Raw genomic sequence first — 24,334 nt, 5'->3', positions numbered from 1 at the left:
CATTAAATGAGACATCACATGATTGCGACTTGTGACCTTCTGGCTTCCCCATTGACTTTGCTTGTCAGAAGCCAATTGGGAAGGTTGTACATGGTGATCATGTGACTGTAGGATACTGTGAACATTGCAAGTGTATGACAATTGACAACCACCTGAATTACAATCACGTGGCTGAGGGGATACTGAGATGTTCATAAATGTGAGGACTGTTTGTAAGTCACTTTTTTCAATGCCATAATAATAAATTAAATGGTTGCTAAATAAGTAAGTCAAGGACTACTTATAAACTTGATAATTCAGTTAGGAACCATAGCTATGGTAGGCTGCATAGCCAGAGAAAACATCAAATTGATCAGTCCTAAAGATTGCAGGATTGATAGGTTGGCCACAGATTAGGAAAAACTAAGGAATTCATGCAAAGTGTTTGCACAATTAAAAAAAATGCATATATTTTTGTTCCAACTACAAAGAGGAATAAGATAATACCTGAATCAAGACATGGATCCTGGTTCACCTGAAAGGAATAAGAAAAGAGACAGATGCCACGTCATGGGGAAATGCTCCTAATTTTGAAAGATATCTTTTTCTTTCACCAAACTTTTAAATTATTATACCAAATTATTATACTGATTTTATATGTTAATTTTAATATATTAATTTGTTTATATTTTTATCGTAAGTTGCCTAGACTACTATAATAAGCAGAAAGGTGAGATATACTTTCAGTAATGAAAAACTGAAGATATTAGTCAAGATACACACACAGACATATGCGCATGCACACATGCACACAGACACGTGTGTAACAATACTTTTTTGGTTTTCAGTGCAGGGTTGGAACTATTGATGAATTTGTTTTTTAGTCTGCTTTTTCTCATTGAGAAAGAGGTTATTTAACCTCATTTTGTCCCTTGTATGCAGGTAGGAATCCTTGGAATTTAGGATCAACAGAATTAATATTTACAAAGATCCAGCCTTCCTTATTTTTTTTTTGGCTGTTGTAACTTTGTTTCACTTGCAAAATGGAGTTTAAAGATATCTTTTATATAAATGCCTCTTCTACCTCAAAGGAATCCTGAGACAGCAAGGATACCATGCCAATCATAATTCCAGGTACTGCAAGTATTGTAAAAAATCAACTGAGAAATGGTATGAGAGTTCTGACAGCAGGATTGTTGGGCAGCCAACTAGTTTGGCACAGCAATAGGAAGGCCTAATTTTTCTTGCTGTATTTTGTTTTATGCTAAACTGTTCCCTATCCTCTCAAGTAGCTCCTTGCTCAAATTGGTGAAACATAGACTTGGCAGAAAAGGATCATCAGCTGACATGACTTTAGGATAACTTCAAATTAAGATTTATACTATGCATGGAATTATCCAAGGGATTGGAATGGGAGTACAGACCATATCACTTTGTGTAGCCACAGAAAACCCTTTAAGGAGAGGTACCTGGAAGAACCGCTCACTATCTTTTGGACAGATAGGACAAGTCATCCATCTAGAAGCATCTCAATGCCCTGTCAAAACTGTCACCTCCAGATCAACTGCTTTTGCTTGAGAGTTCTATGCAGAGCACCTTCTTATTGGTTGCCTCTCAAATAGCTTAGGACTTCTTCAATAAACAATGTAATGGGGAACTGTCTTTGCATGATGCGACTATGAAGGGGCAATCTTATGACTTAGTCAACTCACCGGCTGCTTGCAATGTGGCCTGGGTCGGACTGGGTACACTCTCTGGAAGGATATTATAAAGCATATAGATAAAGAGGAAGATGTTTTCGCCCTCCCCTCCACCCACCCAATTTCTTTCTCTGAACAAGAAAGACATTCCCATTTCCTGAAGTATTAATTAACTTCCTACTTCATTTCAATTTTGGCTTTGGGCTAGTATGATTTTAGCCATTCTGATATGGTCTGAGCAACAAATTTCTTTTGCCTTTTAAATATTATCTAATACTTAAGGGGAATGATAATCTGTTATTTCATTCTACTCATAAAGATCAATGCCATCAGATGGGGGTTCAATTCCTCAAAGGCAAAAAAGCTTTTGGCTACTCCTATTATTCATCCTTCATGGGATTAGTCTCCTCCTATGAATGGTACCACTTGATCCCTGAACTGGATAATAAATAGGGATTCCATAGTGAATGAAAACAGACATAAACAAGCTAAGAGCAGTCAAGGAAGGGGTATTTCTTCCTTATTCACTGCTTATGTGCCATAATTATCTTCAGTTTCAAAACAGGCTAGTGTTCCTTAACAGCAACCAATAGTAAGAATTATGCGCATTATGCAAAATATCTAAAAAACTGAATTTCTAGTTTTCAAAATAATAGAGTTGGAAGGGACTTTGGAGGTCTTCTAGCCCAACCCTCTGCTCAAGCAGGAAACCCTATACCATTTCAAACAAATAGTTGTCAAATCTCTTCTTTAAAACCTCCAATGTTGCAGCACCCACAACTTTTGGAGGTAAGTCATTCCACCGATTCCTTTCCGTAAAATGCTTGACTTCCTCTCTACCCATAATACTAATTACGGCATACGATGAGTGGGCTCACATGTTAAAACATTGATGTGTATTTGTTCTGGTTTGAGAAAGTAGGAAAGATCCCCATACAGTGGTGGGTTGCTCCTGGTTCGCACCGGTTCGCAAGAACCGGTAGTAAAAATTTGTAGTAGTTTGGAGAACCGGTAATAACATTGGCTGGCCATGCCCCCAAACCTGTCCCTGGCCTGGTCGCCGCTCACTTATCCCACCCACCTCATCACAGGCTTTTTGTTTAACTTTTAAAAGCATTTTTTCTACAACCTCTTGGGCCAAAAAATGCTTTTAAAAGTAAAAAAAAAAAAAGCCTCTGATGAGCGCGCAATTCAGCTGGGATTGTCAGAGGCTTCTAAAAGCATTTTTTTCTGCAACCCCTTCAGCCGAAGAGGTTGTAGGAAAAAAATGCCTTTAAAAGCCTCTGGCGATTCCAGCTGAGTTGCCTGATCGTCAGAGGCTTCTAAAAGTATTTTTTTCTGCAACCTCTTCGGCCAAAGAGATTGTAGGGAAAAAGATGCCTTTAAAAGCCTCTGGTGATCCCAGCTGAGTTGCCTGATCATCAGAGGCTTCTAAAAGCATTTTTTCTCTACAACCACTTAAATGCTTTTAAAAGTAAAAAAAATGCTTTTAAAGTAAAAAAAAAAAAGTTGGCCATGCCCACCCAGTCACATTACCCCCTCACCAAGCCACGCCCACAAAATAAGCCATGCCCACAGAACCAGTAGCAAAAAATTTTAGAACCCATCCCTGTCCCCATAATAGTGTGTTTCTCAACCTCAAAACTTTAAGATATGTGGACTTCAATTCTCCAGCATGCTGGCTGGGAAATTCAGGTAGCTGAAGTCCACACATTGTAAAATTCAGGCACACTGCCATATTGAGTTACAACATTTTCTACAGTCATCTAACTATTATGAGTTAGTAGCACAAATTAGTAGCGATGGGACAATCTTTTATTGCCTCATTAGTATCTGAGATTCTATGACACTAAAAGATTCTATAAATCACAAAGGGGTGAGGGTGGAGTGAGGATCCTTCTTCATTCACAGAATTTTACAAGCTGTTAGGAATCCTGTGTTTGCAGTCTAGTCCTGCAACATACCATCATTCTATTCCAGAGAAAATCCATCAAAAAGGAAAAGACAGAATAATGGAGTGTTGGCAGAATTAAATAGGAGAGTTAACTTACATTTATATAAAGTACACCGGGTGGTCCAGGAGGACCTGGAGGGCCAGGCTTTCCTGCAGGGCCTGGAGGTCCCTGGAAGAGATAACACTATTACTTTGCCTATTTGGAAATTAAGTTTTGCAGAGATCGATAATTTCCTGCAAGTAATTCCTGTGGGTGAATGAATTTTATGTGGCAGATCCATAGACACCAATGTTCTATCACAATGTAAATTGTAGAAGCGTTCTGCATATACAATAGGAGAGCATGCATGGCTCATTCAGACATGGAATTTTCTTTGAGGAAAAAGTTAGGATGGGATTTAAGATATCCCAAAGTTCAAAAAAACAACACATATTTTTTATGGGATCAAACTGAAACAAAACTAGGAACTTTGCAAGTAATGGTAAATTGGATGTGACGTACGTGGTTAGCCTCTACACCTTCTTTCAATTTCTGGAAGAGAGAGAGAGAAAAGGAAGTAAATTGACTAATCACCGACACTGACATATTGCATCAGTCTACACTATATTCACTTAAACTATTCCTTAAAATATTTTAATATTGATGGAAGATATCCTAATTTACAAATATATATATAGGTAGTCCTCAACCTACAACTTTCAGTTTGTGACCATTCAAAGTTACAGCAGCACTGAAAAAAGTGACTTATCTCCACTTTCACACCTACAACCATTGTGGCGTCTCCATGGTCACATGATCAAAATTTGGACACTTGGCAATTGGTTGGTATTTATAATAGTTGCATTGTCCTGGAGTCACATGATCCCTGTTACGACCTTCTGACAAGCAACATCAATGGGGAAGCCAGATTCACTTAACAGCTGTGTTACTAACTTACCAATGGCAGTTATTCACTTAACAATGGTGGCAAGAAAAGTCATAAAATGGGGCAAAGCTCACTTGTGGTCATAAGTCAAGGACTACCTGTATAAAGTTTTTCCCCCCCTGAAATGGTTATCTATGGGCAACCAAAGAGGTTTAAGTCCACTATATAATTAGAAGAAAGCCCCTTGAATTTAGAGAAGCAGAAAAAGTGAAAACATGCTAACTGTTTCTAGTTAGGACAGTGTAGCTGTGAGAAGTCTATGTTAAAAGAACTGTTGGAGCATTTAATGCAGCTTGCAGAGTTTTTATCTGTGCAACAATATCGGTTTGCCTCCATTATGTCCTGATTTTGGTATTTGTAAATGGAGCAAATAATGAAATGACCCACAAAAATCTACAGAGTTCTTTCCTCTGAGAGAAATCAAATTATATTGTATCTTTGGATTTCTCTCCATGAGATAAAGTGGATAATTTGCCAAGCCTATCTTGGAATGAAGCCTCTGCCCAGCAGTTTTCCAGATTTCCCTAGACTGATATTTCAGAATGGGAGGAAGGGAGAAAAAGTTACATTGGTTAGAAGTGAGTAGTTAGAACTACTCTCCCTGACCAATAATTAAACAGGGATTAAACATCTCTCTAACATACCTTTTGGTAGATAAAAGTTACCCAAGAATCAATGTCACTTCTTGCATCCTTGCAGCTGCTACATTCCTGTGGGAAAATAAGTGTTTTTAAGCCTTCTAGAGAATTTTAAAGTAAAATAAAAAATAATTTATTTTCCATCAATGAGCCTTGAAGGAAGGGATATTGTTTTCTATGACTACGCACCACTTTTCCTGGTTCTCCTTTTTCACCCTGCAAAAAAATCAAATAAACAAAATGAATAAATAAATCAGGTAGTAGGATTGCAAATTCTTGGTTCTGCCTTCTTGAAAGCAAGCTTATAAATAAGCAGGATAGTAAAGCTGTATTTGGAGGTGGAGGAACTGATCTTTTCATTACAAAATGACATTTGTGGTAGTAGTTAGAGATTCGTGACATGGATTTCATTTTAAAAGCTGGAATGCATCTAGATTTTTGCTGTTGTAGCTCTCTCCATATGAATCCTTACCTTTAAAAAGTTCTTATCATTATTCTTATTAGTTCAGTGAATATTTCTCCATGGTAAAAGCTAATTTAACTCTGAGGGTTTCAAATAATGCCATCATTGCTATTTTGCTGTAAATTGCTAGCAGCATTGAAATAGACTTTCTATATGGATAGGATAGGAGGACTTCTTGATGTTCTTGAATGAAAGTTCCCAGCAGCTCCAGCCAGCTAGGACAGTGATGAAGGATGCTGAGAACTGCAATACCTGGATTGCCTTGGATTGTCTATCTATGGCTGTTGAATTTGTCCTGGACAAGAAAACAAACAACTAAATTTGACTAATTAAAATGAAATTCAATAGGTTAACAGGATTTCTCCTGTTAACAGGAGTTCATAACAGTTATAATATGTTATGAATATGTTATAACATAACAGTTATAATATGTTATATATAACTAGTGGTTTAAGGAAGGTCTCAGAGAGTTACAGGATAGTCTTCAGCTTACAACTATAATGGAATATCAGAGTTGTCAAAGTGACTGACCAACTTTAGAAATTCTTTTTGGGGCAGTCTTCAAGAGAACGTGGCAGTTGAAAAATGACTGCTGCAGTCTTTAAACAAACACTGCAGTCATTAAGTGAGCCAATGGGAATGGTTTTTGCTGACAAGTGAAAGAAAATGACAGTTTTTGGCAAAAGTGGTGTAAAACATAGTCACATTACTTTAGCTGTAAATACAGCTGGGTTGCTGAATGCCAAAGTTTGGTCATGTAACTATGAGGTGTTGTGTGTGTGTGTGTGTGTGTGTGTGTGTGTGTGTGTGCTGGCTGTCAGAACTTCAAATCTGGAAAATAAATAGCCTCAAGTAGGTAGGCCTGTTGTAACAGTTGCGAAGTGACCGGTTGTAAGTTGAGGACTACAAATACTGAAGCTTTAAAGTGTTATTGAGATTACTGGGACTGCAGCTTGTACTCCTGTTCTCTAGGAGGTTTAAATCCAATGCACACGTATGACTTGCAGGCTAGCTAGAAGGACAATCAGCAGCCATAGGATATGGCTAAGACCACTACTCACCTTAGGGCCAGGAGGACCTTGAACACCGACTTCAGAGTTACACTAGAAAGAACAAGAGAAGGGATCAGTGCAGCCCATAGGAATAACCCCATCCCTATTATCAGTGTATGCAGATAACACACTTTTGATCTTTCTTATGTGTACTCTTGTTAGAATGCTGTGTTTATGGCTGGAGACAAAACAAATAAACCATGTCAGACAATGAAGAATTATCCTGACTATATTCATGTATTCAAAAAGATGTCTTTGCTTATAAAATACCCCCCTCTCCTATCCAGGAATAAAATGTTCTTCTCTTTTGGCATCCATTAAAGGAGTGAACAGTAGGAGGCAAATAGCAAAACATAATTTTGAATTGTGAATTGGTGTAAACCCAAAAAAACCCATTTGACTTTTTGGGGTCTTTCCTTTAACCCACAATATGAGTATAAATTTTTAAAAATTCTATTATATTCCATCTTGCTGAATATTGTAGGGACATTGAGATATCATTAAAATTGTCACAGCTGGAAAGTTGGATTTTGTTGTGTTTGTATGCCTTTGGGAAAGGACCAAGAATCTGTTTGGTCTCTTAAACTTCCCTCCTATGGGAAAATCACCTTAGTTCTTTGGATTTTCAGTTTTAAAGACCAACACTTAAGGTGATTAATTTGCCCCTTTAACCTTCCCCCAATAAAACCCCACTCCCAAAAAGTTTGACCATTTATGCCCTTCCTATTCCAGAGAGTGGAGCTTTAGGGATTTCAAATAAGGGGATGGGGCACAAGTGGTTTACAAGCTGTGAGCACCCCACTCTGTCTCTAAAATAAATAAAGTTATTTTAGGTTTATAACTTTAAAAAATGGAATAAGGAATGCTTCTGGATGCCTGTGACAATGGAAACACCTTACATGGAGAACAAATGGGATGTTGTGTGCTAGCTGGAGGTTGAGTTGCTTCTACTCACCTGATTACTACCAGGTAAGCCAGGTAAGCCAGGTGGACCCTGAGCTCCCTTTTCTCCAGTTTCTCCTGGTTTGCCTGGCAACCCAGGTTCACCACGGTCTCCTTTCTCTCCCTGAAAGGATTTAATACCCACAAATTAGCATAGCAAGTCAAAAACAAACAAATAAACCAGTGGTGGGTTTCAAATTTTTTTACTACTGGTTCTGTGGGTGTGGCTTGGTGGGCATGGCATTGCTTGGTGGGCGTGGCAGGGGAAGGATACAGTAAAATCTCCATTCCCACCCTACTCCAGGGGAAGGTTACTGCAAAATCCCCATTTCCTCCCAATCAGATGGGACTTGGGAGGCAGATAATAGATGGCGGCGGGGCCAGTCAGAATTTCCACTACCGGTTCTCCAGAACTGGTCAGAACCTGCTGAAACCCATCTCTGAAACAAACATATCTCAGGAAATAATCAACTCTGAACACTTTGTTTCTTTCACAATTATATCTTGATGATCAATAATTTTATTTTGTTTTTTTCTCAACTCATTTCTTCATCCACATATCCCACAAATTCTCATAGTAAAGGCAATGATTACCTTTGAGCCGTTCTTTCCGGGAGATCCATTTGTTCCTGGAGGACCTTCTGGTCCAGGCAAGCCTGGTAATCCTGGTGACCCAATCTGGCCTGGAATTCCTGCATGACCTTCAGGGCCGGGGACTCCGGGAGGACCCTCCAACCCCACTGGCCCTGGAATCCCTGAGGGTCCTGTGGCTCCTGGAGCACCAGGTTGGCCTGGAGCCCCAGGAAGCCCCGGAGCCCCTTGCTGGCCTTCATGTCCTGGGAGGCCAGGGGGACCTTGGGGGCCTTCAAGTCCTGGGTATCCTTGGGGTCCTGGATGTCCTGGATGACCAGATACACCTGGTGGACCAGGAGGCCCTTCTATAATACTGGCTCTCTAGAAAACAGGAAGATGACAGAGAAACAGTTGGACACTGGAAAAGGGTAATTTAGCATGTTGAGAACTCATTGTCAGTATCTTCAGCAATACAGTCTTGTCAAAAACTTCAGTGATACTCAAAAGTTAATAGATTCAAGAGGTACAACAGTCATGAGGGCATATTGCTTACCTGTTAAATCTGTTCTTATATAAAGTATATATGTGAACCTCAAGCCATACAGTGCTAAATTAGATGCCATTCAAACTTATTAAGACATCAGCCAGTTTCATTTATATATACAGTATAGTATCTTTTTCCAGTCTGTCATTTATAAATTCATTTGTTGTATTTTTTTAAAAAAAGATGATAAGTTACTATCATTGGCTATCCTTGTTGTAATCAAGGGGGAAATTACATCCATACACACACATGAATATATATACTGCAAGTCTTGGCGTATTCAGGTCTTTTCCCGTGTAAGATTGAGAGTATCTTGGCGATGTTTCAATGAGGTCCCACTCATCATCTAAAGGCTGGTGTCTTTGGCTTCGTGCTTGTGCGAACAAAGTGTGATAGGAGATGCTGTCTCTCTATAAATACTGGTGGGGAGGTGTGGAGTGCTGGCTTTGTTGTTGTAAGCGGGTTGGTTGGCTGTGTTGTTACATCTTGATTAGTTGATGGAGTTGATGTTTGCAGATTAGTTGGCTGTTTCATAATGTAATCAAGATGTAACAACACAGCCAACCAACCCATACCTGCATACCTATACCCGTGAAAATCTATGAAAACAAATATATATATATATATATTCTGAGGTTTTCGCGGGTGTTTGTATGTAGGTCTTTGGTTATTCGGGTTTTCTCCCGCGTAGAATTGGAAGTGTCTTGGCAACGTTTCGATGAAGTCTCATTCGTCATCTTCAGGCTGGTGTTCTCGGCTTCGTGCTTCTAGGAGCTGCCCATTGGGAGACTAAGATAGATCTATTTCGGCCTTATAATGCCTCATCAGTTAGCCACACCCTCATCTCATGTATCCTCCCTGTAAAGGTACAATATTTGTTTTTCCTTTACAATATTTGTTTTTCCTTTTTATTTGTACTTTTACAGGGAGGATACATGAGATGAGGGTGTGGCTAACTGATGAGGCTTTATAAGGCCGAAATAGATCTATCTTAGTTTCCCAATGGGCAGCAAAGGGTCTGCTGGCTGCCAGAAGAAAAAGAAAAAAAAAAGCCCAGAAACTAGTGAATTGTGATTTCACTGAACTAGGGCTGCATAATATCTTGGTTTACGTAGGTAGAACCTGGCTAAAAAGACATAAAACCTACGGAAAAGAAAAAAAAAACATATACATGTATATGTATATATATTCGTTTTCATAGATTTTGATTTTGTAGATATATATATTCTGCACTTTCTATTTTTAATTTTTTTTTAAAGTTCACATTGGTTTTTATCTTTTTAATTTAATTATTATAAAAAGAACTTTGAACTAACATCATTATCTTGGCAGTAAAATTGAAAAGGACATAACGTTGGTGTATGTTTCTTGCCTAGGGTTAAACTGAATGTGTTTCCCCCTCCTGGTCTCATGATCAGCCCATATAAAAGGTCACAATATTGGGTTGTTCACAAGTTGTACAGCCCAATAATGTATAGTCTGATAAGGAAGTCCAGAGTAATAAAGGTTACTTAATATGAAGGGGGAGGCAGCACACAACTTTTTTGGGGTTGGAATTGTGCCTCCTCTTTCTGCCTTAACATCCATATTGTTGTGGCTTAATTAAGTTTTGATTTCACTGTAGTGGTTGAAAAATAATCTACCTTCCCTTTCCTCATTTTAGGCTTTTTGAAGAGCACTGAATTGTGGTTGTAAGATGGGCCACTTTTCTTCTTTACATTCTAGTCCCCAACAAACAAATTCTTAACCCCTTTGCCTCTTCCAACTATGCAGTACACTGGAAGCAACAAATGGATTTACCATCACCAGTTAACTAAAATAACACCAGGTTTTCAAGATCAGCCAAAAAGAAAGCAAGCAAGCCAGTGGTGGGTTTCAAATTTTTTTACTACCGGTTCTGTGGGTGTGGCTTGGTGGGCATGGCAGGGGAAGGATACTGCAAAATCTCCATTCCCACCCTACTCCAGGGGAAGGTTATTGCAAAATCCCCATTTCCTCCCGATCAGCTGGAACTTGGGAGGCAGAGAATAGATGAGGGTGGGGCCAGTCAGAATTTTTATTACCAGTTCTCCAAACTACTCAAAATTTCTGCTACCGGTTCTCCAGAACTGGTCAGAACCTGCTGAAACCCACCTCTGAAGCAAGCAAATAAAACCAGACCACATTTTGAATAAGCATTATGTGAATTTTGGATAACAAGAAAGGTGGATATAGTATCTTTGCTTGGTGAACATAGTATTTTTATATTATTATAAAAACATTGATATTGCTGTAGTCTATCAACAAATCTCACCTTCTCTTCTCCAACCTTAGTATCAGTGAAGTCCAAGATTTTAGGAAGAGTTGAACCTGATGGACCTGGTGGTCCTGGTGGACCTTCTGGTCCTGATGGACCTGGTGGTCCTGGTGGACCTGTTGGTCCTGCTGGACCTGCTGGCCCTGGTAGTCCCTGAAGTCCTGGAATGCCAGGATAGCCAGGTTTGCCAGGGGGACCCTGGTCACCTTTTGCTCCCTGTTGTAAAAAAAAAGAACTTGAGATAAGAAAAACAGTGCACATTCTGCACAACATGGTGGCAGGGGAATTCTGGGAACTGAACTCCAGACATCTTAGAAGATTGAGAAACAGCAGTCTAAAGCATAATCATGGTTTTTCAACATGGTAGATTCCGTATGTGTTTGGAAGGTAGATAATTCTTGGAGTTGTTTCTGAAGGATGTCAGGTTAGGGAAACCAGCTCAGATCCTCAAGATTTCTATTTAAGTTGTCTTTTAGCAACCCACACTCCCACTGCATCCTTGGCTATCATTTTGTGCCATTAACTTTAACAAATCCACAACAGTCAATCTAATTTAATGACTTCAACTCATCTCAGCACAAGGAGAAACTAATAGCTGAATTCTTGACTAACAAGTACCTTTTAAGGCAGAACACTATTGATTTTTTTGGGTGGTGTGACAGGGTAATTTAAAGCAGTAAATAACACAAGTAGCTTAGATGTGATTTAGTTTACATTTGGGGGAAAATAACAGACCTTTTCTTGTCTTGGGCAGCTTTGTTAAGACAGAAACTTCAAAATATAGACTTAATGATAGCTAAATTGCAAATGTATCCAGATTTGTTGTTTCCACTATGAAAATATATATATATATATAACATTCATACCTTTGGACCAGGCAGACCAGGTATTGCTGGACAGACACACTGTGAAGTAACATTAATCTAAGGAAGAGAGAAAAAACAGTTAATGATAAACCATCTCTTTAAAAAGCAAGAAGTAAGATGAAGAATATTGACCTCATGAAAGTACTTTTTTAAATACCTAAACAATTATGTTGATCAAAGAGAAAGCATAGTTCCTAATTATGTAAGAAAGAAAGGATTATGCAAGTATTGGCAGGAAGCAGTGATGACTTCAAAACAATTAAAAATGCATTGTAAATTAGAGGACAAGTTCTACTCTTATATTTGAATTGTAAAATTGCATGCAAGAATGCAAGAGGCAGAATTTGCATTACACGGCACAGGCTGCCCTTTGCTTCCCTTCTGTCTGCCTCTGTGGACTCATGTAACTGATCCCTCACATTCAGTAATTTCTTAAGTGGAAGGAACTATGAATTAAGTTGGGATGCTATCTTAGCCCTTCCTAGAAAAACAAAGTAGTGTACACTGATCTTGATTGAATTGATGCATCTTTGATAAAGTTTCAAAAACTGTAGGTTGTCAAAATGCAGATTACTGGAATCAACAATAGTATTCCTTGATGTCCATTTATTCCTATTTTTAGAATCTTTGATTCATGTTCAACTTACTGGTCTTGAAAACCTTAAACCTGAAATTGAGAACCTGAAATTTATTAAATATTGTTGATTTCAACTTGCAGCATCTCCAAACTCATGGAGTTATGATGAAGGAGATGATTAAGGGATGATGGAAAATTAAATTGGTTCATCTGCTAGAATACCTTCTATCTACAGATAACTTGATGAGATTCTCAAACTATAAGAGTTATGTAGTACACATTTGGTAATAATTTTAACTTACTGGTCTTGCTGTAGAATCCCCTGTGATAGTGGATTGCTGAACTGAACTTGTGAGGACTTTTGAAGTGGTCTAGGATAAAAAATCAGGGCAATAAGGAAATTAATTTTTAAAGCATCAGTTAGCCTAATCTTCTCATTTTTCACCTAAAGTTTCTTACCCAACCCAAATCCTAGCATTTTTTTCTTTAAGAGAAGAGGAAATCCCAGTAGCTGCAATGTTTATAAATTAAATTTTTACTGCTTTGGAATACTATATATGTTTATTGAGAAGTAAGTCCCATTAAATAAAAAAACCCATTTTCTTAAATACACTTCTTTAGATGTTTTCTTCTTGCTCCTTTCTTTCAGGGTGGCAGTGATGTCTTCATGGCTCAATTCCAACACAACCTGCATCATTTTAGTATCCCCAGTGATCATGGATTGGTAATCTGAAGTTGTCAAGATTTTTGAACCTCCCTGAGATACAAGATGGGAATAGTTAGGAGACCTTTTGAATGTATTAGGAATTAAATTGCTTCTATCTTATTTGGACTAGGCATAGTCCTCAGTCAACTAAGTGCAGGTTCTTAATGATGTGGAAAGAAATATATATTTTGTTTCAGAACTTCAGCTAATGGTTTAATTATTTGATTCTTTTACAACCTTCTCATACTTTGGTCTTCTACTTACTGCTGTGGGATGAAACAGCTGTCTTTTTGCAGAATTATTAATTAATAGGTTAGTTGCTTTTGCCATCATAAAATTTTATAATGAAATCAACAAAAATATAAAGAATCAAATTATTATTATTAGGGGAGTGCAATTCCTTGGATTTGTTTCAGAAAGATGCTCAGAACAGTGCAGGGGGGTTTTCAATTCCAGGAAAGGATACGGCTGCTTTAAGGCAGAGCAGAGAGGTGTGTAATCTTTTGATAATGATCAGAACCCCGTTTTTATATTTGTTTCCAAAATTTCCCTACAATGCCTAGTCACAGTTCCTCTGCCACTGCAGTTAAAGCTGGGCACTATTTGGGGATTTGAGAGGTTTGGCTGAGTTACTTGACACATTTTCAATGGTACTTGAAAGTGGCATAAAATCCCATCAAACTAAGGAGAGACATTATCTGCCGACCAATCAACAGCAGTGGATCATTCAGCCAGGAGCCTTGGATCTTTAGGGAAGAGGAGAATGCAGATTCAATAAAAAGTTGTGGAGCAGAGAGAGTTTGTCCTTACTAATATAACACCTGATGTTTTGATAGAACCTACAGTTCTGAGAAGAAAATAAATAGACATGATGTGTGAGTCTCCCTTGTTAGTCCTTTCCTGTAACTAATTTCATATAAATAGAAATGGCAGGAACAGTGGTCACTTTGGGAGCCCACAAGCACAGATGCCTGGTTGCCCTTCATCCTATTCCTTGTGCCACATATTTAGCAATGGTGTTTCTTTTCTCAACTGGGGAAGAATACTTCCCCAATTGTGCTTAAGGAAATGAGGGGAGATTGCTGCCATGGGTTGCATGGGTTGAGCTGATGCTTGCACATATTTGGATACCAATATTAAGAAATCAACCTTTTAAATGCACTGGGCAGGCAAACCCCTAAATTTCCTAAGCAGAACTGCTTTTAGACATGCAAACTAGGAATTTTTAAAGAAACTGCAGTGTTCACATTTAAAAAAGACACTAGACTGAGGAACAAAAAGACAGTAACTGCTGTGATTGATTCAATTGGCCAGTGCTGATGATGAAATCTAGAACCCAACCCAAAGAATTGGATGCGTCTACCAGGCATTTGGGCAATCTTTCTATGGATTGTTACCTGGACACTTAGGAATTCAGAGTCTTCTTCCATAGCGCTGCCCTCAAAGAAGGTTGAAACAGAAAGGCTATTATCAAAAGCATCTTCCTTTGTTATACCAGATGAACTTGACTGGGGGGGAAAAAACAAAAGAGGAAACTTGCATTCATTTCTGATTCTGAATATTTGTTTATTGCTTTTAGTCTCTTAAAAAAGGCAAGATAGTATTCCCCCTTACAATTTTATCTTTACAACAACCATATGGTAAGTCCAACTGGAAGGTGCATTGTTACCTATTGAGTTTCACTGCAGGGTAGAAATTTCTGATTATTTTATTATTTGGATCCTTGATCTCTGTAGAGAGGAGAGGTAGTGGTGGGAGGATTTTACCCACTAATTAAGGTCATTCTGCCCCAGCACTCAAAGCTTTGTTGAGTCTGACAAGACCCTGAGTGTTGATAAGGCACAAGGAAAATGTCAGTGTGAAATTGTGCAGACAGTGAGAAGGAGCCAGAGGTTGTCACATGGTATGGGAGAGCTGGCCTTGGGACTTTGGCCTCCATCTGTGCATCTAGAGACCTTCAATTTAGCAGTGGCTGAGTCTCACATTTTCATGTGGGATTCGGGGGGGGGAGGGAATGTAGAAAGCTATGAGGCAGCTGCTACTAAGTAGCAAAGTATTAATTATGCTGTCTATAATTGAAAAAAATAATTTAAATGGTTGCTCCCTCCAAATAATTTACTATTGCTGCTGCTGCTGCTGCTGCTGCTGCTGCTGCTGCTGCTGCTACTTTTTTCAATGTTTGAGGCAGGGGTGAAATGTTCCCGGTCCAGTCCGGTTCGCCCAAACTGGTAGTAAAAAAGGCTACTGGTTCGCCGAACCGGTACTAAAAAAAGGAAAGAAAAAAGTTCCGATGATCTGGTGAGCGACGTGCGATCATCGGAACTTTTATTATTACTTTTTAAGCATTTTTTTACTACTGGTTTTCCGGAACCGGTAGTTAAAAATGCCTTAAAAAGTAAAAAAAAAAGGCTCTGATGATCACAGCTGTGGCGCGCAATCATCAGAGCCTTTTTTTAAATTCTAAAATTTAATTTGCGTGGTGTGTGTACTACACATGCATGTGCAGCGCACATTTGGCGGACAGCATGTATGCGCAGCCAGCTAACCAGTAGTAAACCAGTTCAGATTTTACCACTGGTTTAAGGCCATTGAATCAGAAAATCTCAAGATGGCTTCCAGAAGCCCATCCCAGTTTGCTCTGTATCAGAAGAGAAAGAGAAGGAGAAGCAAACAAACCAGGAGTGTATAATCCTGACAACTTGAAGACCTTGTACTTCAACGCCCAGAGTTTCCCAGCCAGCATGTTAAAATTTCATAAAATCCATATAGAAATATGGGAGTGTCATCTTAAATTTACTATGGTAATGGATAAGCAGCCAATGTGATGTAATGTTGAGGAACAGGACTGGGAGTTGGAATACCCAGGTTCTAGTCCTCCCTTGGACAAGCAAAGCCTTGAGCCGATGATTCCTTCTTAGTTTTAAAATGAGTAGGATATTTTAAAAAAATATATCCCAGAAGAGGGAAATGGCAATCTATTTCCATATAATAGTGCCAAGAAAACTTTATGAAGTAACCAGGAATCACTCATTGTTTTCACTCCCCAACATCCCACAATATAGGATGTTGGGCAACCTTTCTACAGCAATGTTACCTGCATCCTTAGAAATTCATAATTTAAAATGATAATGGCAGTGAAAAAGTTATTTATGACCATTTTTCACACTTACAACCATTGCAGCATGATCACCTGATCAAATTTCTTATGCTTAACAACAGGTTCATATTTATGACAGTTGCAGTGTCCCGGGGTCATGTGATCACCTTTTGTGACCTTCTGACAAGCAAAGTCAATGGGAAAGCCAGATTCACTTAACAACCATGTCACTCAGTGGTGGGTTGCCCCCGGTTCACATCGGTTCTATAGAACCAGTAGTAAAACCGGCGGGAGGCTCCGCCCACTGACCCTGATGTCATCAGAACGCTTCTGTGCATGCGCAGAAGAGCGTGTGCACGCATGAGCAAAGCGAGCGCACGCGCGCGGCCCCATTGCAAACCGGTAGTAAAGGTAAGTAGAACCCACCCCTGATGTCACTAACTTAACAACTGCAGTGATTCACTTACCAACTATGGCAAGAAAAGTCGCAAAATGGGGCAAAATTCACTTAACAAATTAGGAACAGAAATTTTGGGCTCAATGGTGGTTGTAATTTGAGGACTACCTCTTCTAGTCCTGCCTTAGTCCTGAAACCTGTCCACGTGACCTTTGGCCAGTCATTCTCTCTCAGCCCAACCTACCTCACAGGGTTGTTGTTGTTGTGAGAAAAATGGGAGGTGGAAGATGTGTTGGATATGTTTGCTGCCTTGAGTTATTTGTAAAAATAATAAAGGTAGGATATAAATACATAAAAATAAATTTTAAAAAGGTATATATGATTTATCAGCATCTATCCAATCTCTAACTATAATGATTGTAAATACTACAGTTATTGAAGCCTTGTTATTTTATTTACATGCCATAAGCTGGCACATACTTATACACTCACCCACAATTGCTAAAAGTAGTATAGGTAAGGGAAAATAGCACTTTGAGCAAAGGGTTGGACTAGAAGACCTCTAAGGTCCCTTCTACCTCTGTTAGTTCAGTGGCAGGCTGAATGCTTTTCCATGTAGCAGATGCAATTGACGATCATCTGTTTCTATCATTAGAATGAACTCACCTCCTCAACTATCAGATGTTAAGAAAGGGCAGAAAGGCTGGCATGAGATACTGGACCAAGGCATTGTGCAGTTTGTTCATCACAGCTAAATTGTTCTTCAGATGAATGGGTAATAAATTTGACTTATTATTGTACACAGGTTCTATATGTGGGTTGGGAATAAATGACATTTTATTTTGCCTCAGGTAACAAAATATATTAAGTGTTCATTTAGGACAGAGTTACATAAAAGAGTGCTGCTATCTAGAAGACTCTAGATAGCTGCTTCTCAACAGGAGGGGCTGGAGTATCATTGTTTAGGAACACTGGAACTAAATTTCTCAGAATTTCCCATGTGTTGGGACCGTTACAGTCCCAACTCAGCCTCCCACTTGTTCTCTGCAGGAAAAAAAAACAAAAAACCCAAAACAAGCCCAGGCTAGGAAAGTCGCTCAAGGATGGGAAAATTTTAGCCGCCCAGGTGTCTTTGAAATATGGCTTCTTGTGCCATGATTTGAGATGCTGGGAACTTTTGTTCAATGATATCTGAGGATTACAAATTCACCCATGACCAAAACATACAATTACGTAGCAGAAACCATTTTGTATAGTTTATAGTGTGATCGTTCTGAACTGCTTGAATGTTATGGTAGCCTCACTTTAATAATTACATGGAATGAGGAAAGAACTGTTCTTTCAGAATAATTATTATAGAAGGGTGTGTTTTGATATATGCATCCCCCTTCTGCTCTTTTAATATTATATCACATAATGACATGTAACTTTTAGATTATATAATATGAATAACATCATTACATTGTCAAAACTTTTATTAGCAAGCAAAAAGACTTGTAAAAGCTCAGTCAATATGTCTTCTGCTTTACTCCTCCCCCTTCATACACACACACACACACACACACACACACACACACACAAACACACACACACTGCCATACGTATTTTTTTTTGCCTATTCCTCAAGTGATTTATGAGTTCTATTCACCATCAGCATCCACATAAAGATGCATGTAGAGCTGTCATAAGCATATTCAAGTATTTAAAAATAAAGATCAATGAAAAGTTATATTTCCTGGGCTGTTTTTGAATCAAATTAATCAAATGTGCAGTTCTATGCCATGTGCTTTTGAAAGAAAGCACCTGTTTAATTCTGGAGAACAAGTTGGTACCTCTGGCTTCATTGCAATGTTATTATTCATCTTAGTTGCCACACAACAAATCAATAATCAGTTATCATCTGACCCATACCACACATGATAAATGCTCACCAAATCTAGGATTTGTTCAGTAGTCGCATCTTGTGCAGTTGTATCTGGTGTGTTATGAGGAATGGAACTACTCCGGACCGTAGGCACAGAAAACTGCTTCACATCAGTTTTTGCCTCTGAGAAAGCAAAGGGAAAGGAGATTGGAAACTATATATTTATACACAATACACAAACACAATTGCTCTGTCCCTGATACTGATTTTCCAAAAAGGGAAGAGAGAAGAACAATAGAGAAGACACACTATTAATTACAGAGATTATAGAAAGAACTTCGTATTTCCTTCTTAGAGCTCAAAACCAGAATTGCAATAAACCTGAGAGGAAGGTAAACCGAAGAGACAATTGTGTAAAGACACTTATCAACAAGAATTTGAACCTGCTTTGCTAATCAACATGATTGTTACAAAGCCTCCAGTTTTCTTCCTGCAATTTAGCTGATGCAACTTTCCCCATGCACAAAACCTTATACATTAATCCATCTTCTTTTATCCAGTGAAATACAAATTCTACAAATGAGATAGAATTTTACATGAGGCTGAATCCCTGGGAAATGTGGAGAAAGACAGCCACTCCGATCTCAGATAGCCTAATTGCCAAAGCTATCTACACCAGGCTTTCTCAATCCTTTTTTCAAACATGGTCACACAAACTGGGAATTTCTGCAAGTTACAGTTCAAGTACAATTTGGAGAAGGTTGCGTTAGATACAATATTGCCCAAATAAGTATTACACCCATGACCCCCCCCAACCCACATTTGATTTCAAGACATTCTATGGCTCCAATAGTGTACCCTTTTAAAGGGGCATTTCTGGATTTTAAATGGCATTTAAGGGCATTTTCAGATTTTTCCACACAAAAAGAAAATGAGAAATGGGCAAGGAAAAAGAAACAAGAATAATTATAACCTTTTACTTACCTTGGGGAATCATAGCAGGTGTAGTCAAAGCCTTCGAATTTGAATACAGCCACCAGTTGAACTGGGCAACACTAGGGGGAGTCAGCCCCCCCAACAGCAAGACAAGGCAGAGGAAGCCCAATGGCTGGTATCCCCTAAGAGTCTCCATTGCAGTTGTCTGCAGCTTAGCTTCTCCACACTAACCTTTGGCACTTGTGATCCAAGTTCATATGAGCCCAAGGTGCCCGCCCACCAGTCTCTCTCTTTGCCAATCAGCATCTCATTTTAGAAGACATGCACTGTGACTAAGTAGTCTTACTCTCTCCTCCCTCCTCCTTCCCCCCTCCCCCCTCCCATATGCACGACAGAAGAGTAGATTTCTTGTTTTACTTTTCATTTCTTCGAATTTTGAATCTCTATGTGCAGGGGGGGGTAGTGCATCTAGAATAGAATAACATAGTTGGAAGGGACCTTAGAGGTCTTCTAGTCCAACCCCCTGCCCAGGCAGGAAACCCTACACCACTTCAGACAAATGGTTATCCAATATCTTCTTAAAAATTTCCAGTGTTGGGACATTCACATCTTCTGCAGGCAAATTGTTCCACTTATTAATTGTTCTGTCAGGAAATTTCTCCTTAGTTCTAAGTTGCTTCTCTCCTTGATTAGTTTCCACCCATTGCTTCTTGTTTTATCCTCAGGTGCTTTGGAGAATAGTTTGACTCCCTCTTCTTTGTGGCAACCCCTGAGATATTGGAACACTGCTATCATGTCTCCTCTAGTCTTTCTTTTCATTAAACCAGACATATCCAGTTCTTGCAACCGTTCTTCATATGTTTTAGCCTCCAGTCCCATAATCATCTTTGCTACTTTTCTCTGCGCTCTTTCTAGAGTCTCAACATCTTTTTTACATCGTGGCGACCAAAACTGAATGCAATATTTCAAGCATGGCCTTACCAAGGCATTATAAAGTGGTATTAACACTTCACGTGATCTTGATTCTATCCCTCTGTTTATGCAGCCCAGAACTGTGTTGGCTTTTTTGGCAGCTGCTGCACACTGCTGGCTCATATCTAAATGGTTGTCTACTAGGACTCTAACATCTCTCTCACAGTTACTACTATTGAGGAAGGTACCACCTATATGGTACCTGTGCATTTTGTTTTTCTTTCCTAAATGTAGAACCTTGCTTTTTTCACTGTTGAATTTCATTTTGTTAGATAGCGCCCAATATTCAAGTCTGTCAAGATCTTTCTGTATCTTGAGCCTATCTTCTGGAGTGTTGGCTATTCCTGCCAGCTTGGTGTCATCTGCAAATTTGATGAGTTCCCCATCTATCCCCTCGTCCAAGTCATTGATGAAGATGTTGAAGAGTACTGGGCCTAAAACAGAGCCTTGGGGTACTCCACTGCATACTTCCCTCCATTGAACGCGGTTGGTCAGCCAGTTACGAATCCATCTGGTAGTGATGCTGCCTAACCCACATTTTTCTACTTTATCTAGTAGTAGGTTATAGTCTACTTTATCCAGGGGTGGATTCTAAATTTTTTTTACTACCGGTTCTGTGGGTGTGGCTTATTTTGTGGGCGTGGCTTGGTGAGGGGGTAATGTGACTGGGTGGGCGTGGCCAACTTTTTTTTTGTTTTAAAAGCATTTTTTCTACAACCTTAAGAGGTTGCAAAAAAAAATGCTTTTTTTAAAAAAAAATTGATTTATATGCCGCCCTTCTCCGGAGACTCAGGGCGGCTTACAATGCATTAAGCAATAGCCTTCATACTTTTGTATATTTATACAAAGTCATCTTATTGCCCCCATAATCTGAGTCCTCATTTTACCTACTTTAGAAAGGATGGAAGGCTGAGTCAACCTTGAGCCTGGTGAAATTTGAACGTGCAGTAATTGCAGGCAGCAGATGTAAGTGGATGTTAATAACAGTGCTTTAGTCTGCTGAGCCACCAGAGCTTTTTTTTTTTTTTTACTTTTAAAAGCATTTTTTTCTACAACCCTCTTCGGCTGAAAAAATGCTTTTAAAAGTAAAAAAAAAGCCTCTGACGATCAGGCAACTCAGCTGGGATCGCCAGAGGTATTTAAAGGCATTTGTAGAAAAAATGCTTTTAAAAGCCTCTGACGATCCTAACTGAGCTGCGTGATCATCAGAGGCTTTTTTATAACTTTTAAAAGCATTTTTTTTTGTTATTTTTTACTTTTGTCGCAAGCGTTTGTTCATTGTGAGCCTTAGCTTTCCTCACTTCATCTGTACAGGCTGTACTTATTTTGCTTTTCAAATCACCCTATTTATCTTACTACTAATTTGTGTTAATGTAAAGGGCCATGACAATTACAGGTAGTCCTCAACTTACAGCAACTTGCTTAGTGACCGTTCAAAGTACTGAAAAAAGTTATTTAGGACCATTTTTCACACTTAGGACTGTTGCAGCCAATCCAAGTTTTTTTATTTTATATTATTTATACATATTGATGCATGAACAGTTGCACCATCCCCATGGTCACATGATTTACATTTGGATGTTTGACAACTGATTCACATTTATGACTTGCACTGTCCTGGGATCATGTGATCACCTTGTGCAGCTTTCTGACAAGCAAAGTCAATGGGGAAACCAAATCCATGTTACTAATTTAACAACTGCACTGATTCATATAACAAATGTGGCAAGAAAAGTCATAAAATGGGGCAAGACACACGTAACAAATTTCTTACATAACAACATAAATTTAGGGGTCAATTGTGGTCATACAGGTTGAGGACTACCTGTATTGCATTTGTTTCTTTATTCTTTCAGTTCCATAACCATGTGCATTGGGCACCTGTGAACTTTTAACCAAAGGCTAAAACCAAAGATACTATGCATCTAATGAAATGAACTGCAGTCCATGAATCTTTATGATGCTAAAAGATTATTTTTGATGAATTATGTTTAGTGCTGGAGCAATCATCCAAAGCAATCCACTGATTTGGATTTACCAGCTTTCCAAATATTGCAGAACCGTAAGTTCCATCATTTCCCAAAATTGAATATTCTCATTGGGGCTGAGAGCTGTTGTGATTCACAGCAGCACCTGAAGTCCCACAGACGTCCCATCTTGGCTGGTTAAGATGTCTTTTATTTTAAAGCTTTCTCTTTTCTAGCTGATTAAATCTGTTGTAGAGAGACAGTTTGGTGTAGTGGTTAGAGTACTGTACTAGAAACTGGGAGGCCCTAAGTTCTAGCTCCACTTTAGAAACAAAATCAGTTGGATAATCTTAGACCACTCATTCTCTTTCAGCTATAGGTAGGAGGCAATGGCAAACCACTTCTGAAATCTTGCCAAAAAAACTGCAAAGACTGAGTCCAGGAAAATCACCTGGAGTCAACACTAACTCTAAGGCACAAAAATAAATTAAACAACAACAAAAAGCAACTCTAGTGGAATTAAAATTTCAAAATGTGGAGCTCTAACCTGAAACAGAGGACCACCCATTATTCTACTGAATTTAGTGTCTACTATATGTGGATAGAATAGAATAGAATAGAATAGAATAGAATAGAATAGAATAGAATAGAATAGAATAGAATAGAATAACAGAGTTGGAAGGGACCTTGGAGGTCTTCTAGTCCAGCGGTCACCAACTGGTGGTCCATGGACCACTGGTGATCCGTGAGAAAATTTTGGTGGTCAGCAGAAAAGTTATTTGCATTTTTTATATTGCACTAAATCAGGGGTCCTCAAACTATGGCTGCTGGGTTGGATACGTACGATGAACGTTTGTGTTGCTGCAGAGTCTCCCCCTTCGGGGTTTTTTTTGCGTGGGTCAGAGGTGGGCAGAAATTCCAACTTGGGGTCTGCTTCAGCCTCCTGGTGTGGGGATTTTGACTTTGGGCGAAGGGTGGAGGGCCTTGTTCCAGTGGGACTGCCTCATGGCCTGGAACTGGCTGACCATCTCAGTCCACTGAGCCTCCAGGTGCCGGTACCTGGTCTTCACTCCGGCAGGTGTTTCCTCTGCTTGGAAAGCCTATGCTTGTAGTCCTCAGTGAGGTGCTTCTGCTGAGCCTCCTTCTTGGTCAGATCCAATTTGAACTGAGCCAGCTGTTTTGCCAACTCTCATGGTGGCTGCTTAGCTCCAACAACTGCTTCCTGTAGGGGCCCTAAAGTGCCCAGGCGGGCAGGCGAGGAGTAGCTGGGAGGAGAGGGGAGAGTAGAGGCCCCTCGATGTGAGTGACATCAAGTTGGCCATGCCCACCCAGTCACATGACCACCTAGCCACGCCCACTCAGCCAGTCATTAGGCAGATAATATTAGTGGTCTGCGAAATTTAAAATTATGAATTTAGTGGTACTTGAGGTCCAAAAGGTTGGGGACCCCTGTTCTAGTCCAATTCCCTGCCCAGGCAGGAAACCCTACACCACTTCAGACAAATGGTTATCCAACATCTTCCTAAAAACTTCCAGTGTTGGAACATTCACAACTTCTGCAGGCAAATTGTTCCACTGATTAACTGTTCTAACTGTCAGGAAATTTCTCCTTAGTTCTAAGTTGCTTCTCTCCTTGATTAGTTTCCACCCATTGCTTCTTGTCCTACCCTCAGGTGCTTTGGAGAATAGCTTGACTCCCTCTTCTTTGTGGCAGCCCCTGAGCTATTGGAATATTGCTATTATGTCTCCCCTAGTCCTTCTTTTCATTAAACCAGACATATCCAGTTCTTGCAACCGTTCTTCATATGTTTTAGCCTCCAGTCCCCTAATCATCTTTGTTACTCTTCTCTGCACTCTTTCTAGAGTCTCCACATCTTTTTTACAC

General features: G+C 39.3%; 1 protein-coding gene across 2 annotated transcripts in view; it reads right to left on the bottom strand.

Moving 5' to 3' along the window:
• LOC117665040 (uncharacterized) overlaps window positions 1-19,760 on the bottom strand; it is a 29,328-nt gene extending 9,568 nt beyond the window's left edge. Inside the window, exons 1-15 of one of the 2 annotated variants that reach the window (XM_034416565.1) lie at window positions 19,559-19,760; window positions 18,642-18,757; window positions 14,614-14,724; window positions 12,813-12,881; window positions 11,934-11,990; window positions 11,065-11,283; window positions 8,249-8,608; window positions 7,668-7,778; window positions 6,722-6,763; window positions 5,387-5,413; window positions 5,204-5,269; window positions 4,136-4,165; window positions 3,731-3,802; window positions 1,692-1,733; window positions 487-514 (exon numbers count right to left, since the gene is read on the bottom strand). In XM_034416565.1, the coding sequence (XP_034272456.1) occupies window positions 487-514; window positions 1,692-1,733; window positions 3,731-3,802; window positions 4,136-4,165; window positions 5,204-5,269; window positions 5,387-5,413; window positions 6,722-6,763; window positions 7,668-7,778; window positions 8,249-8,608; window positions 11,065-11,283; window positions 11,934-11,990; window positions 12,813-12,881; window positions 14,614-14,724; window positions 18,642-18,757; window positions 19,559-19,706 (1,498 nt within the window). In that variant the 5' untranslated portion in view covers window positions 19,707-19,760. The remainder of the gene's footprint in view (window positions 1-486; window positions 515-1,691; window positions 1,734-3,730; window positions 3,803-4,135; window positions 4,166-5,203; window positions 5,270-5,386; window positions 5,414-6,721; window positions 6,764-7,667; window positions 7,779-8,248; window positions 8,609-11,064; window positions 11,284-11,933; window positions 11,991-12,812; window positions 12,882-14,613; window positions 14,725-18,641; window positions 18,758-19,558) is intronic. The other variant, XM_034416566.1, reaches the window with a different exon arrangement.
• Between the last annotated feature and the right edge of the window lie 4,574 nt (window positions 19,761-24,334).

Source organism: Pantherophis guttatus, chromosome 4 (genome assembly GCF_059756535.1).
Source record: "Pantherophis guttatus breed Tessera chromosome 4, ASM5975653v1, whole genome shotgun sequence".
Classification (NCBI taxonomy): domain Eukaryota; kingdom Metazoa; phylum Chordata; class Lepidosauria; order Squamata; family Colubridae; genus Pantherophis; species Pantherophis guttatus.
Note: the sequence above shows the minus strand (reverse complement) of the source record. Positions and strands in the feature narration are given on the sequence as shown.